Below are 15,211 nucleotides of genomic sequence, written 5' to 3'. Positions count from 1 at the left end.
CCTCTGTCCCTCCCTGACCGCTCTTCCCTCCCTCTCAAAGGCTGATGTTCCTTATTCCTTAGCACTCTATCCTTGGCACCTCTCTCCTCTCCTTAAGGGCTCTCAGCCCTCCGTAGGGCTCCTGAAACCATCCGTATAACCAATAGTGAGATCTCACTCCCCAGATAGGAGAGGTGTTGCCCTAAGGCTGCTCACTTTTGCTGTGGGAAGTGGTGGGAGGGAGAGAAAGACCTCATCTTCGTAGGATACAAAGGAACACAGTAAATGCTCAATATTCTTTTTCAGCAAATGAACGCATGGTAAGAATGGAATTTTCATCTGCCTCCGCAGGGCTCCTCCCGCCCACCCCCCAGATATGTTCTGAGGACTAGACTTCACTTGCTCATCTGGAATCCCAGGCCAGGCCTTCTGTCACATCAAGCCACACCAAGCTCAGCAGTGCTCACAGGCCTTTAATCCTTAACTGCCTGGCTACCTCCCATCTCTCCCCCACGGTGGTGGGGAGGGATCAAGATGTAGGGCCAGGTAGGTTGTGCTAGCTCCCCGTCCAAAAGAGAAGGGCTAGGTCAGGCTGGGGACTGGACAGGGGGCTCCCGGCCCCAGGCGATGAGGGAGTTGCTGGCCTGGGCAAGCTCAGTGATGGACACCCGGCCCCGCTGTCGGATGAAGTTAGCCACAGCAGCCAGTTCCTCGGGGGTTATGTAGATGAACTTGCCCCGGTCGTCAATCACACCTGTGGGGACAGGACGGTTGTAGGGCTGAGCCCTCTAGGGCCCCCTCCCCACTGCTGCCGGAGAATGCCCACCCACCCACCCCTTCACAACTGGCTCAGAGCCTTCCAGGCCTGCCTACCCGCCTGGGCTCCCCTTGTTCATCCAGTCCTGGCCATGCGAGTCAAATCAGGCTTCCTTGCCTGTCCCTGTCGCCCTGAGCTACTCCCAGGCCTGGGCATGTCCCTCTGCTCAGCACCCCTCCTGCACAACACTTTCCCACCCAGGGCTGAGAGGGAGGTCATCCTGCCTCTGCAACAAATCCCTGCAGGCCCTCAGTGGCTAGACATTCCCCAGGGCCAGGGCCTATGGTGACTGACTCTCATCCCCTCACCTGTCAGAGTCCCCTCAGCCAGCAGGTCCTGGATGCGGTTTATGGTATCCTATGAGAAGAACAAGTCTCAGAGCAGAGATGGGCACTGCTGTCCCAGAAGACAGCTGCACTCTCCCTCCCACCACAGTCAAATCTCCTCCTCTCCTTCTCATGGCCACCCCCAATGTCACTCTTTGCTTCTCCTCTGGAGGGGCTCAGGGGAGACAGGGCTCTGGTCCCAGAGCACTGTAAGACCCCCGACAGCGGCTTTCTTCAAGGCAGGAGAGGCGTGGTGGGGACATTTGGCCGTGAAGGCTGGCGCAGCCTGTTTGCAAGAGAGTTGTCAAGGTAACTGAGTTTGGGCTGCCTCGCTTACAGGGGCTGCTGGAGTGATGGGGTTTGAGCTTTTTTCTTATTCCTCTGTCTAGCAGAAAGACAAGATTCCTGGGGCGCCAAAAAATTCCTAGTCTATTCTTGCATAAGGGCATCAAGACTCCCATCTTTAAGGCGGTCCCCCTCTGACAGCCGTACAGACCCCGTGGCCATATTCCACGGAGCAGGCCACCTTGAAGGGCTTACCTGAGTCCGCAGGCCCACCTGGGAAGCTAAGTCTTCCAAGAGCACGACCTTGGACTGCTGCAGAGAGGGAAGGGGAGAAAGCCTGTCAGCATGGGAGTCCTCTGAGGTTGGCACACCCACCTGCTCTGCTCTGGGTGGCTGGCTAAGCAGGCTCCGTGCTCCCATGGGAGAGCCTTGTTTCCCTCACACACTACTCACACGCTCTTCCAACTGCCTATACGTGTACACACACACACACACACACACACACACACACACACTCACTCATCGACTCTCTCGTGACCCTGCTTACTGGGAGGGATCTGCCCCAACCGCCACCTGCCCCATGAGTCACATCTCGGGCCTGGGGACCATGCTGGGACAGACACCCATGGAGAGTCGAGCACAGCTGTGACCTTCTCCTCCGCATCCGGCCATATCAGTTTAACATCGTGAACAGGCTGGAAGGGGAAGCACCAGAGATGGAGGGGCTGACAACTGCCAAAGCTTATTAAAAAACTGTCACTAGGACCCGTGTTTGCTGAAGATCTGACAGGACAAGGAGCTGAGAGGTGTGGGGGTGCCGTGGTGAACAAGACATAGTTCCTGCCCTTGAGCTCACAGCCGGCGAGAAGACAGGCGAGAATGTGGACAAGAAGAGAGCAGACGGGAAGCCCCGACGAGCCAGGGTCTTGGCAGGAGCAGGAGAGCTCGTTCTTGTCTTCCCTCTGTTTACTGCCCCCTCGGCCTAGACCCCACCACCGCGACATGCCACGCTGCTCACCATCCTCTTCACGCTGTTGAGGCGCTGTGTCCACCCTTAAAATAACTGTCACTAAATCTGCTCAGGGCTTTGCACGCACGGCCACGTTCCGCGTGCTTCCCTCATACCCTCGTCAGAAACTTCAGTTCCCGGTGGGGGTGTGGCCGAGGGCCACCGCTGGGTCCCACACCGGCATCTGCCCTGCCTCCCCCACAGACAGACAGCACGTGACGTGAGAGAAGGCGGTCTTTTGCGTTTCCAGCATCTTCCACAGCAAACAGGCTGGGGGAGGAGTGATATGGTGGCGCCTCCTGAGCTGCGGATGGCATGTGACTGTTCAAAGTGCCAAAATGAACGCGCAAGCGGGGACGCAAGTGAGTGGCGGGCGGGCCGGGGGCGGCCAGCCCAAGGTGACCTGGCCAGCTGGCCTCTACCTACAAAGCAGGGAGCAGGCCCTAGGTTCAGTGACAGCTCAGAATGCGACCAGGAGTCACCCCAGGTGTCCCTGAAGACCTGGCCTGAGGGGCCAAAAGTGCCTTTAGAAAAACACACCAACCCACTCAGCCGTGCTCAGAAGGGAGAGAGGATGGACAAGAGCAGGTTAGGCCTACGCTGCACACCCACTACGCTCGGCACAAAAACATGCCTCCAGTTCTGGAACCCTAGGATGAAAGGGCCCATCCCCCTGCAGCCTGGAAGAAGGCAGGTGGGCTGAATTCCGGAAGTCCTCCTCCTGCAGACAGCAGCTCTAGGAGGGTCAGCCTGCACGGGCTGGAAAGACCTCTCCAGTCCAGAGAGTCTGGAGAACCCCCAGAAAACGGCCTCTCTAGAGAGCCTCTGAAAGTAAGGGCTGGAATTGCCCCCGGGGCCTACTCAAGTCTCTGCAGAGGAGGGGGGCAAGCAGAAACTGGTGGACAAGGGCTTTCTGGAGGACAGACTCAAGACCTGTCACTGCCCGCTGGGTAGGTGGGGATGGTGAGTTCCAAACAGCAGGAAAGCGTGAGAGATGTCCTGCCAGCCCTCGAGGGTGCCAGGGTGGAGAATGGGTTCCATCAGAGAGGAATGACCTCTCCCCTCACCCCCAGGAATACCGGGGCTCCAGGCTAGGAGCCCAGCCCCTTACCACTGGGAGGAGTTTGAACCCTGCTCCCTTTGGAAGAGGTGGGGGGAGGATTATGCAAGGCCTGGCTCCTTGGCACCCCCTAGTAGCACCCCCACCACCGCCCCCACTCCCTCTGCACTCCTTCCCTCAGCCGCCTCTGCACCTCTGAGCTGCACTTGAAAACCTCTCCCCTCGTCGCATCCTTCGTGGGAAAGAAGTTGCTTAGCAGCAAAGCAAAGCAGGACGTGCTTATGCAACCCGGAGCGGAACCCGGCACGGCTACAGACGGAGGGGACACACGTGCTGCCCCGCCCTGGATTCCAAAGGAAACATCACCCTGTTTCCCCGAAGACCCACGTTCCTGGTCAGGAACACGCGGCAGGGGATGCTTGTTTCAACTCAGCGGAGCCTCAGGGTGACAGAACTGACAGAAAACACATGTGAAGAAACTTGAAAACACAGTGACTCACTGAGCGTGGGGTCTGAGGAGCAGGGAGACTGTCAAGCCCTGAATGTGAGGAACTGACTGAAGGCTCAGGCCTCCCACACAGACCAGGTCCCTTTCCACTGTCAAAGAAGAAGGGGCTCTTCTGGCCAGGACTGGGCAGCTCAGACTCCCGGGTCCCCTGCCCACTGCTGTGTGAGCTCCAGCGAGCCGCTGATCGCCCTGGCTCAGGTCCACTCCCTCCACGTCCAGAGAGGGCACATATCTCTCTCTCTCTCACACACACACACACACACACACGCTCGTGAGGCAGGGAGCTGACGCCCAGGCTCTGTCCCGTGGCTTCTTACCTTAATGTAGTTGATGAACTCAGTCAGGAAGCTATGGGACTAGAGGAGCAGAGAGATCAGGATGAGTGTCCCCCGTGCAGGGGCTACCGGCGCCTATGCCCACCCACTGCCTGCCATCTGCCTAAGCACAGCTGCCCACAGTGAGGGGTTCGGAGGCACACCTCTCCTGAGGACGAGGCCTCTGGCCACCAGAGCCTGCGGGGCCTGATGCCCACCCACCTCTCAATTCCTGACAAGGGCGGCAAGCAAGGAACCAGGGGGTGTCTGGGATGCGGTGGCGGGCTTGGTGGGCACAGGGATGGGCTTTCCAGGGGCAGCAGGCCCACCTGTTCCTCAGTCATGGTCTCGCCCACACCCTCCTCCTCCACCACGAAGGCTTCCTTCAGTTTCAGGTACTCCTCATGCTCCCGCTGGGCCTGCTCCTCCCGGGCCTTCCTCTCTTCCTCCTCCTGCGGACAAGAGTCAGGCATGCTGGGGCGGGTGCCCACCCCATCCCTGTTCTGGGCTCTGCGGCCCCCACGGGGCAGCAGGGCGTACAGTCCAGTCCTTTCTTGGGGACGGAGTTCCTTCAAGACACTGCTCCCTCAACCCCAAGCTGAGCTACTGGCAGAGGCCCCCCTTCTTATCAGTTCCATGACCTCGCAGACAGGTGCTGCTCGGCCCCCTCGCCTTTCAAATCCTGCCAGCGACCACCCCCCTCTTCCTCTCATGTCCAAACTTCGTGCACAAACACCCAGGCTCCTTTGACCCCTCTTGCCCACTCCAGTCTGCCTTCTGAAACTCAGCTCCACCAAAACAAGTGCTCCGGTCTCACCCATGCCCGCCGTCCCACCAAATCCAAAGGACACCATCAGCCCCATAACCCTGTCCTCTCAGTGGTGCCAGGGAGAGCCATTTCCTCTTCCCTCGTGTGGCTGGCAGATCCCGTCTCCTGGGTTTCCTCTTGCTCCTTGGGCCATTCTCCTCACCTTCTCCGTTGCTCAGCCCCGTCCCTCCTCCCTCCTCCCCTTCCTCCCTACCCTTCCTCAGGCCACCTCGCCATGCCCACAGCATCAACAACCATCTCCTTGCCAGTGACTGCCACAGTTGTACCCCTGCCCCCAAATCTCTCCTCCCACGTGACACACCCACTGGGCCATCTCACAGGCACCTCAAGTTGAGTACGTCCCAGAAAGACTCTGTGATCTACTCCCCACACGTCCGGTCTTCCTCCTGGGTCCCTGGCTCAGTGAGTCACACAGCCATCTGGCCAGCTGGTCAGAAATAAAGTCCTATCTACCACTTCTGCCTTCAACTTCCGGAAAACTCAGTCCATCCATGTCATTCCATCATCACCACCACCTCGTGCCGTAGCTTCCCTCCAAGTCATCCTATTTTCCGGAGCTCTCAAAAAGATTTAAAAACATGTAGCTAAAGCTGGGACAGAGAATATACCAAATAAGCCTGGAGCATCTTGTACTGCCAAAAAGTAAGACAGTACTCAGAAACCAAAACAATGAGGTTACGTCAAAGGTACACGGGGGCCAACTGCAAGAGCTCCCAATGACCTACATAACAAGATAAATAAGATAGTACAGGACCGTAACGCAATGCACTAAACAAATAACCACAAGTCCATGTAGGTATAAACAAAGAATCAGATGTATACACAGGGAAGAAAAGGTAAATCTTCTGTACAGAAAAATTCCCGATACTTTGCATACCCTGCTCTCGAGGAGGTGGAGAATAACTCCCCACCCCCTCAGTGTGGGCTGTGCATAGTGACTTGTTTCCAAAGAACTACAGGAAGCATGGAGTAACATTACAGCAGACAAATCTGGCAAAGAAAACCTGAGCCAAGCAATCCAGGTTAATGTCAGTTATGACAAGTCAAGTTAACAACATGTATCCTTCATATGCTGCGTTGAGAACGGCGCTTCACCTGTGATCTTCTTCCCAAAAATCCTTAACCCCAGTCTAACCATGAGAAAAAAAAAAAAAATCAGTCAAGCAAACTGAGAAATATTTTATAAAATATTCGCTCAATACTCCTCAAAACTATCAAGATCATTAAAAGCAAGGAAAATCTAAAAAAATGTCACAACCCAGAAGAGCCTAAGGAGACAGCGTAATGTGGCGTCCTGGATGTGACCGTGGAAAGGGATGGTAGGGGAAAATTACTGAAATCCGAATAATGTGTGGGGTTTAGTTAAGACATTGCATCGATATCAGTTGTGGGAAATATACCACAGTCAGGTCAGGTGCAGGGGAGGAGAACCCCAGGACATTTAAGGTCCAACAAGCAGGATCACCATTCAGAAAGGTAAACAATCCCCACTAATGCCTCCTCTCTGCTGTGCTCCGGTCCATTTGCTACAGCACCCAAACCCAGGTCTTCTGCCATCCAGGCTCCCTGGACAGCAGGGCCAGTGAGAGGCCAAAGGCACCAGCTAGGTCCTCCTAACTGGGGCAGTCCTGGCTCTCTCTCTATACACACCACACCTTTGTGATGTTCCCTTTCCTGGGCACCGGTTCTCAGAAAGAAAGACGCATCTGGCAAACGAATGCTCATTTACCACCTCTACTGTGTGGTTCCCATTCTCTGAGCATCCATCTCCTCCAGGCCAGGCCCTAAACAGGCCAGGCAGGATCCATCAGCTCTTACAATGACCTTTAACAACTTCAAGGTCCATAGGATCCAGACCCCACTCCCTCTCTGACTTCTCTCCTTGCTTATCTTGTTTCAGCCACTCCAACCATCTCAATTTTCTTTAAATGCTTCAGGCATGTTCAATAAACCACCTGCACAAAAATCCCCAGCTCCGGCTCTGCTTTCCAGCAGCAGTTTCATACAGGTTGTTTTTAGAGTCCAGGGACCACATAAACCAGGGACTGCTCCTGAATCCAGTCCGTGGCCCATCTTCTAGGTTAGAGTTGTGAGGAGCGGCGTGAGAAGCAAGGCTGCCTGCTCAGGGGTCAGAAGTCAGGATGGGGGGGGGGTGTCAGTCTTACCTTTTGTTCCTCCTCCAGGCGAAGCCGCTCCTCCTCTTTCTTCCACTCTGCCTCACGCTGGGACTCGAGGCGTTTCCGCTCCTCACGCTCAGCCTCCTCTGCCTGGAGAGAGGCCTTCATAGGGAGCACATCCCGACTCCCACCTAGTGCCTGCCCACCTCACAAACAGGCTGGGGGCAATGCCTGGGCCAGACCATGGACCAAGGCTGTTAACAGGCAGTCAGGCGAGCAGCATGCAAAGAACCCGAGGGGAGGGCCTGACATAGGGGATGAGGAAGGGAGGACCCTTTCGCCCTTCTCAGAGCTGCACCCCAACCCTCCTGCTTGCCTCACGCTGGGCTTTTCGCGCCTGTTTCTCCTCTAGCTTCCGTAGTTTCTTGGCTCCAATTTTCCCTGACGGGTGACTTTCCACTGGCTTCTCGATACCTTCTTCCTCCTGGGCTGCATACGGTCAAAGAAAGACATTTCAGGTGCTGGAGAGGGCTGATGATGATGGATCCACCCTACCCCTTGTCCCTCTCCACATGGCAGCAAATCCTGTTCCTCTCACCTGCAACTGTCACTAGCCCAGCTCTGCCCTCCAAAAACATCTACCATGAACTCAGAGATTAACACTCTGAGCGTGTGTATGTGAGAGTGTGTGTGTGTGGGGGGGTGTGTGTGTGTTGAGGGTAGAGGGTAAGGTAGGGGAAAGGTGAGGGAATCATGGGGCAAGGGGACAGTAACTTTAGATGCTGCATAGCCACAAAAAGGGAGGTGTCAGGTTCCAATATCCAAGCATCTGAAAATCACAGGCAGGGATGTCTGGGCTTGCAGAGTTCTCGGATTTGTCTCTAAGCCAAACCTCCAGGGAAGGACGGCCGCATGGGGAAATGTATCCCTTCCTCATAACTGAAATTGTCCTCACTGTGGTCAGGAACTGCTGAGGCTTCTGGGCTCGGCCCCTGGCCAAAAAGACAGCTCCAATCCAAGACTACCGAAAGTTAGGGCCAGCTAAAAGTTGAAGCCATACTGGGGCGCCTGGGTGGCTCAGTTGGTTAAGCGTCCGGCTCTTGATTTTGGCTCAGGTCACGATCTCAAGCCCCGCGCCCAGCTCTGCGCTCGGCGTGGAGTCTGCTTGAGATTCCCCGCCCCTACCTCTCTCCCTCCCCCTCTGCTCTTCCCTGTTTGTGCTCCCATGCATACCCATGCACATGCAGGCTCTTTCTCAAATAAATAAAGAAATAAAATTAAAAAAAAAAAAAAAAAAGACCTGTTGATGCTCAAGGAGCAGAGATGTCTGATTCCAGGTCTGAAACAAGAGGGATGGCACCACAGACTGCCTCTTTTTTGAGCCAAAGGGGCTAATTCCCAAAAGCACAAGGGCAAAAGCCCCAAATGCCCCTTCCTCAGGCTCAAGCCAGGTTTGAGCACTGGAAAAGAGATATTTTCTCCCACAATCCCAGGGGCTCTGTTGGTCTCTCAGGGTTATGGAAGTTCTTTTTTTTTTTTTTTTTTTAAAGATTTTATTTATTTATTTGACAGAGAGAGAGAGACAGCCAGTGAGAGAGGGAACACAAGCAAGGAAAGTGGGAGAGGAAGAAGCAGGCTCCCAGTGGAGGAGCCTGACGTGGGGCTCGATCCCAGAACGCTGGGATCACGCCCTGAGCCGAAGGCAGACGCTTAACGACTGCGCCACCCAGGCGCCCCAGGGTTATGGAAGTTCTGTCAACAAAATGTCTCCATCCCAAACCCTTCTAGGGTTATAGGTGACCTCACCTCAGGAACTGCAGAAGCTTTTGGCTAAGTACCCTAGCCCTAGAATGAGGCTCTCAAAAAATGACTGTGCCCATACCAGTAAGGTGCTGGGATCTAAGAAGCGGGCTGAGGAACTCTCTAGGTCAATCTGAAGACCCCTGCCCTCTTGCTTAGACATGGAAAGCAAAAATGAAGGAAGAGAGGCTGGCCCAACAGAATAGGGGTCAGGGTCCAGAACTGCTGGCCTCTGGGACCAAAAGATGGGTCCCAAGTCTCCCCTCTCCCAACCCCATCCTGTGGCTCCCAGACATGTCTCCTACACTGTAGCTCCACGCCCCACTCTTCCACCCAGCTTTGGAAGTCCCTTCATGCCCTAAACCAGCCCCTTTCTCCTCCAGGCCAGGTCCCTCTCACCTGGGATGATGGCTTCCTCCTCATTCTCATCCTCTTCTGCCCAGGCGACACGCTGGGCTCGACGCTGGGCCTGCAGGCGGCTGCCCAGGTCCCTCCGGCGCCGGGGCCTGCCCCCGGCTCTCTGCTCCTCGGGCTCCAGGGGCCGAAGCTGGGCCACTGAGCCTGCTACTACCGGCTCCTCATTGTGCAATGGCTCTTGACCAGCTGTAGGGAAGAGACAAACCACACAACTGTCTAGCAGCCCAACCCACCTATTGGCAGGAAGCAGCACCCTGGTAGCCTCACCCTCCACTCAACTTCCTCCAGGCTCCAGCTGCCTGAAGCACAAAGCTCCAAATTCTCAGATCATAAAGGCCATTATAACCCAGACCTACACCTTGGTCCTATGCAGCAGGATCACCCGTTCCCTCCTGCCTTTGTTGATACTTTTCCAGCTGGCCTGTCAGATGACTACCAACTGCAGGAGATGAAGCCCTACCTCCTCCAGGAAGCTCACCCTGATTTCTCCAGACCACATATGAATGTCCACTGCAGGACTGCATTTATTTCTTGCCTGCCTAACACCACTTGCCATAGTTTTATAAGGCATGCCAACCGGGAGCACACCTGGGGGCTGAGTCTTCCCTTCCAGGAAGATTTCTTGACTATCTGCCTTACCTCAGCTCTCTCTCCCCTGCCCTTGGAGCATGTAGGTGCTCTGAAGTAGCTTGTGGGCCCAGAAAGGGGGAGAGACATATACACAAACCCGTATACTGACAAGAAATGGGGGATGGAGGATGACAAGCGTTATATGTTCTGTAGACAGATGACATGAGCTCCTGGTCGGGGTGCAGGAGAGGAGGGTGCATAGGTGCTCTCTTTGAAGGGTAGGGAGGGAGCTTCAGGGAGTTACAGATCATAGGTAGGCACAAAACATTCAGGTGCCCCCTTCTTGGCATCCGCTCTAGAGCCACCCTGGGCGGGAGGGGACACCCCTGCGGCCTCTCCTGGGGGCGCACAGACAGTCCCAATAAGGGGTGGGGTCATGTCAGCCAGGAGACGGGCCCCTGTGGGTCTAGAGTGCCGGGTGGCGAAGAGAGGGACTGAGTGAGGCTGTCCTTGAGGCTAGCAGAAAGGTGTAGGGGCGCTGCCATCCCGTCCGCGAGTTGGGACAGCAGCACTGCGGCTCGTCGCCGGCTCCGCAACGCGCAGGTATGCGCAGGCGCGCAGGTGGCCTGAAGCGCGCCGAGCGCAATCCGGCGCCGAGCTACTCGTCAGCCCAGCCGGGCATGCCAGCGCATGCGCCGCGGTGCGACGGCCTACAACGGCTCAGGAGTCTAGAGAACACGGCCCCACCAACCCTGGAGCGGCGGCATCTCCTACCTGCTGTCGTCCGACCTCGGCTGCGAGTCAGGAAAAAGATAAGGCCAACAAGCAGAGCCGCCGCCACCAGGTACACCACGGGGGCCACCATGACGACGGCTTCCAGCCGGAACCGACGCCTCCACCCCGAGGCCCCGGATCTCCCGAGCTCCGCCCAACGGCCATATGGCCCCTCCCGTTTTCCATTCTAGACTCCGCCCACCAGCCGGGGCCCCGCCCAGGCCGCACACTCCGTAGAGACGCCTCGATTTTTTACTCTGAAAGGAATTTGGGGGGCATACAAATACTCATAAGTGGAAATTATCGCAAACGATTTTGTGCAGTGCGACATTTATATGTGCTTTAAAAGCATTAAGCATTATCACAAGAGTGTTTATAGAAACATGCATATGTAGAAAAAGTACAAAAAGATGCTTAGGAATGATACACACCAACTTCAGGATAGATGTTAGGAGGAGGAAAAAACGGATGGGATTGGGGCAGAGCTTTGTCTGTATCTGTGACATATGATTTCGTAAATGAAGAGACCAAATCTTTTATTTATTTATAATATTTTATTTATTTTGAGAGAAGAGAGCACAAGCGAGAGCACAAGCAGGGGGAGCAGCAGAGGGAGAAGCAGGCTCCCCAACTTAGCAGGGAGCCCAATGTGGGGCTCAATCCCAGGGCCCTGAGATCATGACCTGAGCTGAAGGCAGTCCCTCAACCGACTGAGCCACCCAGGCGCCCCCCAAATCTTATATTTAAATGAACTGTGATATATTTTTTTACCCAGACCTGCAATTTTGTACCTATTTTAGCATAAAATTAGCGTTATTAGACTAATACGAGAATTAGTGACCCAGTTTTCCACAGTGAGCACTCAAAATTTAAGTACCCACAGGGAATTTAAATTTCCCTTTAATTCTTAAGAATTATTTAGAAACTAGGAACTAATTATACCTCAGTAAAGTCGTTTGGAAAAAAAAACTGGGGGGACAGTATGTGAACTCAAGATTCTTGAAAAAGTAAACAGCAACTACTGGTAATTTGCTGTAGCAGTATGTGTGCAGTAACACAAAGATCCAAGGACCAATGGTCTGAAGTGGAAGATCTGAAAAAAGATAGCACCATGTGAACATTTTAACATTTGTTAAGCTGGAATAGTGGGAACTTCAGCCTCTATTTTATTATTTTCTGTAACTCTGGAATATTTCATAATTTACATTTTTAAATTTTAAGCAAGCAAGTAGGCCAGGATAGGTGAAATAAAAATAGCGAATGTTTAAAATTATTAAAGTTGGGTAATGGGTATATTGGGGCTCATTATACTGCTCTTTTCTTTTTTTTTTTTTTTTTTTTTTTTTTTTAATATTTATTCGACAGAGTCAGAGACAGCCAGTGAGAGAGGGAACACAAGCAGGGGGAGTGGGAGAGGAAGAAGCAGGCTCACAGCGGAGGAGCCTGATGTGGGGCTCGATCCCAGAACGCCGGGATCACGCCCTGAGCCGAAGGCAGACGCTTAACCGCTGTGCCACCCAGGCGCCCCTATACTGCTCTTTTCTATCTTTTGGTAAGTTTGACACTTTTGCCTAAGTTTGAAATTTCCCATAGTAAAATGTTTTATTAAAAAATAAAAATTAGGGGCGCCTGGGTGGCTCAGTTGGTTAAGCATCTTCCTTTAGCTCAGGTCATGATCCCGGGCTCCTGGGATGAGCCCCGTTGGACTCCCTGCTCAGCGGGGAGCCTGCCTCTCCCTCTCCTCCCTGCTCTGCTGTCAAAAGAATAAAATCCTTTTTTTTTTTTTTTGTAAAGATTTTATTTCTTTATTTGACAGAGACAGTAAGAGAGAGAGCACAAGCGGGGGACTTTATACCTTCGCTCATCAGTTAAACCAATCAGTACATTTCTTTTTTGTTTTGTTGTTGACTAGGAAGGTTTTTGTCACTGCAACCAAGAGTCCTGACTAAAGATCACATATACACAAACTTTTGCATACAGTTTCAGGTATTCATGTATTTCCTCTCTCCCCACAAGCTCTTGTTCTCCTAGGCCTTCAGCTTTAGAGTGAGGTCTAGCACAACATTCCCTGCTTAATAACCTTCTGTGGGGGACTGTCCAAGCCTCCCCGGCCTGTGATGATCCCTCCAGCACCCAGTGCTCCCATAGGCATTGCACTGACCATATAACATGCTACTTGTCTGTGTGGTACACTGGATGCACGTCCCTGGCCAACAGCTTCTTGCCTGAGGTTGTAGCTGAAGCTTTCAACAGTCAGGAGGTCAACGTTGCAGAGGGGAACCTCCTCGGCCTCTCCAACTCCCTGGGGATTCCCCATGACTTCTTGAAGAAGGAAGACAGATAACATAAAGGGACGGCCGCTTGCTCCCTGAATCTAAACCACTACGTTCAGATCAACTCCAAGGAGCCTCACACATTGCCTCATCAAATTGCCTGAACAAGCCTTCCGGACCACTCAAGGACACAGTAACGCCTTTTGGCCTGTGCAATATTCCTGCTATGGTAAGGTCATTGAGCAAAGGTTTTTAGAGAACATGAAGTTTTTTGATATTCCCTGACAAATCCTGGGGTGTAAAAAAATTTGAGATTATCAGGGGACAAGAACATTAAGCAAAATAGCTCATCCAGGCACTGACAGACCTCTGCCTTCTGATGTTCCTCTGTCAGGAGTTTCCTCACTAGGAGAGAGGGGCCCCGAATCTGCCCTTGCCGTTAATCTGTGCTTGCTGAGTCCATGGAGGAAGGAGACAGGTGACTTGTTCAATGGGGGTGTTAGCAGTGGGTCAAGGCTGAGGCACAGGTGGGTCTGCTGGGGCACTTTCTACCCTCTGCTACAGTTGGGGGGGTGGGGAAGACTTTCCTCTGCCTTATAGTCCTCACTGGCCTTACAGACTGACATGAGACAGATTAAGAGGAGAAAATCAAATTTAATAGGCGTGTGTAAGGGGAGTCCACATAGACAAGAGATTCCAAAGACAATGAGTCAGCAACATGATGCTTTTAAGAACTAAGAAGGGGTAAGGGCCTGAGGATACAAAGGGGGAGAAATCTCCTTAGGAAGGTGAAAAGGGATGTTTGGGAAAAACAAGGTTGCTCTATTATGCAGATAAGTTCCTGGAGGGGGTGTGTCTGTTAATATTTCCTGTTGCAGGCTCTCCTTTCCAATGTAAATCTTGGCAGTTTTGGGGAGGCAGAGAGCCTTTCCTGCATCTGCTGTTTTTATTACTTTTAACTCAAATAATCTTTATGTCAAAGTGGCACATATTGGGACATCTCATCCTGCACCCCTTCATTGTGTTCAGGTTGTAAAGATCTGGCTTAGACAGTGGGCATGAAGAAGGCAGGATAGATGGGAGAAGATGTAGGGATGAGGCAATGAGGGAGTTGAAATACTGAGGTCCCAAGCTTGGGAAACGGGTGAAAAGACCAGGCTTGCTTTGGCTATGCCAAATTTAAATTCGAAGGCAAGTAGTCGGATCTAAAAAAACAAAAACAAAATAAGCTCATAGATACAGAGAGCAGATTGGTAGTTGGGTGACAGGAGAATGGGTGAAGGGGGTTGAAAGGTATAAACTTCCAGTTATAAAATAATCCTGGAGATGTACAGCATGGTAGCATGTTGACTCTAGTTAATACTGTACTGCATATTTGAAAGTTGCTGAGAGTAAATCTAAAGGTTCTCATCACAAGTAAAAATATATATAACTATGTAAGATCAATGTTAACCAGACTTACTGAGGTGAATGCTTCCAAATGTATACAAATATCAAATCATTAGTTGTACACCTGAAACTAATGTTACACCTTAATTTAAAACAAGTTTTTTAATCCAGAGTCAAGGTGATCAGAGCTGGCGGGCAAGGAAAGAAGGGAGTGGGGCTGGAGGTGAGATTAGGATAAAGACCCAGGTTTGCAGCCCTTGCCCAGAAGAAAACAGCTCTCAGAGGCAGATTTGGAGGTGCCCGCGGAGAAGGCGAACCGTCCAGAGCACAGGAATGCTGCTCATTACCGTGCAGGTTCTTTGCCTCCCTCGGTGCCCCCGTCCCAGAGAGGGGAGAAAGTAGGGGTGGGGCCGGTGGCTGCAACGGTCTCTTCTCGTCTTCGAAGAGAGCGCCCCTTGGCGGGAGAGCCTGGTCTCAATGCACTCGACCGCCAGTGCCGGGAAGACCCCGCAATTCCGGCGCAGACCGGCCGCGCCATTTCCCTCCCTCCTAGCGCCCGGTGTCCCAGGCTGCTCATCCGGAAGAGGGGCGCTCTGTTCCCCGGGGTCTGAGCAAGGAAGCCGGGCGCCTAGCACGGCCTTCTCGCCCCTAAGGCAGCTAGGCTGCCGCTAACACGACAGGCACTCGGTGGGAGCCCGAGGACACCCTATCCGGGAGCCTAGGCCGGAAGCTACGCTGCCCGCT

General features: G+C 53.2%; 1 protein-coding gene and 1 long non-coding RNA gene across 2 annotated transcripts; both read right to left on the bottom strand.

The window, feature by feature from the left end:
• Positions 1–432: 432 nt before the first annotated feature.
• Positions 433–10,980, bottom strand: DDRGK1 (DDRGK domain containing 1). The gene is made up of 9 exons (XM_008703435.2): positions 10,806–10,980; positions 9,444–9,647; positions 7,621–7,733; positions 7,293–7,394; positions 4,628–4,750; positions 4,302–4,340; positions 1,663–1,719; positions 1,105–1,153; positions 433–733 (listed from the first exon to the last, which is right to left on the bottom strand). The coding sequence occupies exons 1-9, from the start codon at positions 10,894–10,896 to the stop codon at positions 567–569; spliced, it is 945 nt and encodes a 314-aa protein (XP_008701657.2). The 5' UTR covers positions 10,897–10,980; the 3' UTR covers positions 433–566.
• A 2,732-nt stretch (positions 10,981–13,712) lies between these two features.
• LOC121104578 lies at positions 13,713–15,210 on the bottom strand. The gene is made up of 2 exons (XR_005836902.1): positions 14,815–15,210; positions 13,713–14,283 (listed from the first exon to the last, which is right to left on the bottom strand). It is a non-coding gene; the product is annotated as an uncharacterized LOC121104578 (long non-coding RNA).
• Between the last annotated feature and the right edge of the window lies 1 nt (position 15,211).

The sequence above is a fragment of the Ursus maritimus genome, unplaced genomic scaffold (genome assembly GCF_017311325.1).
Source record: "Ursus maritimus isolate PB19 unplaced genomic scaffold, ASM1731132v1 scaffold_22, whole genome shotgun sequence".
Taxonomy (NCBI): Eukaryota; Metazoa; Chordata; class Mammalia; order Carnivora; family Ursidae; genus Ursus; species Ursus maritimus.
This window is presented reverse-complemented; position numbering and strand designations above follow the sequence as displayed.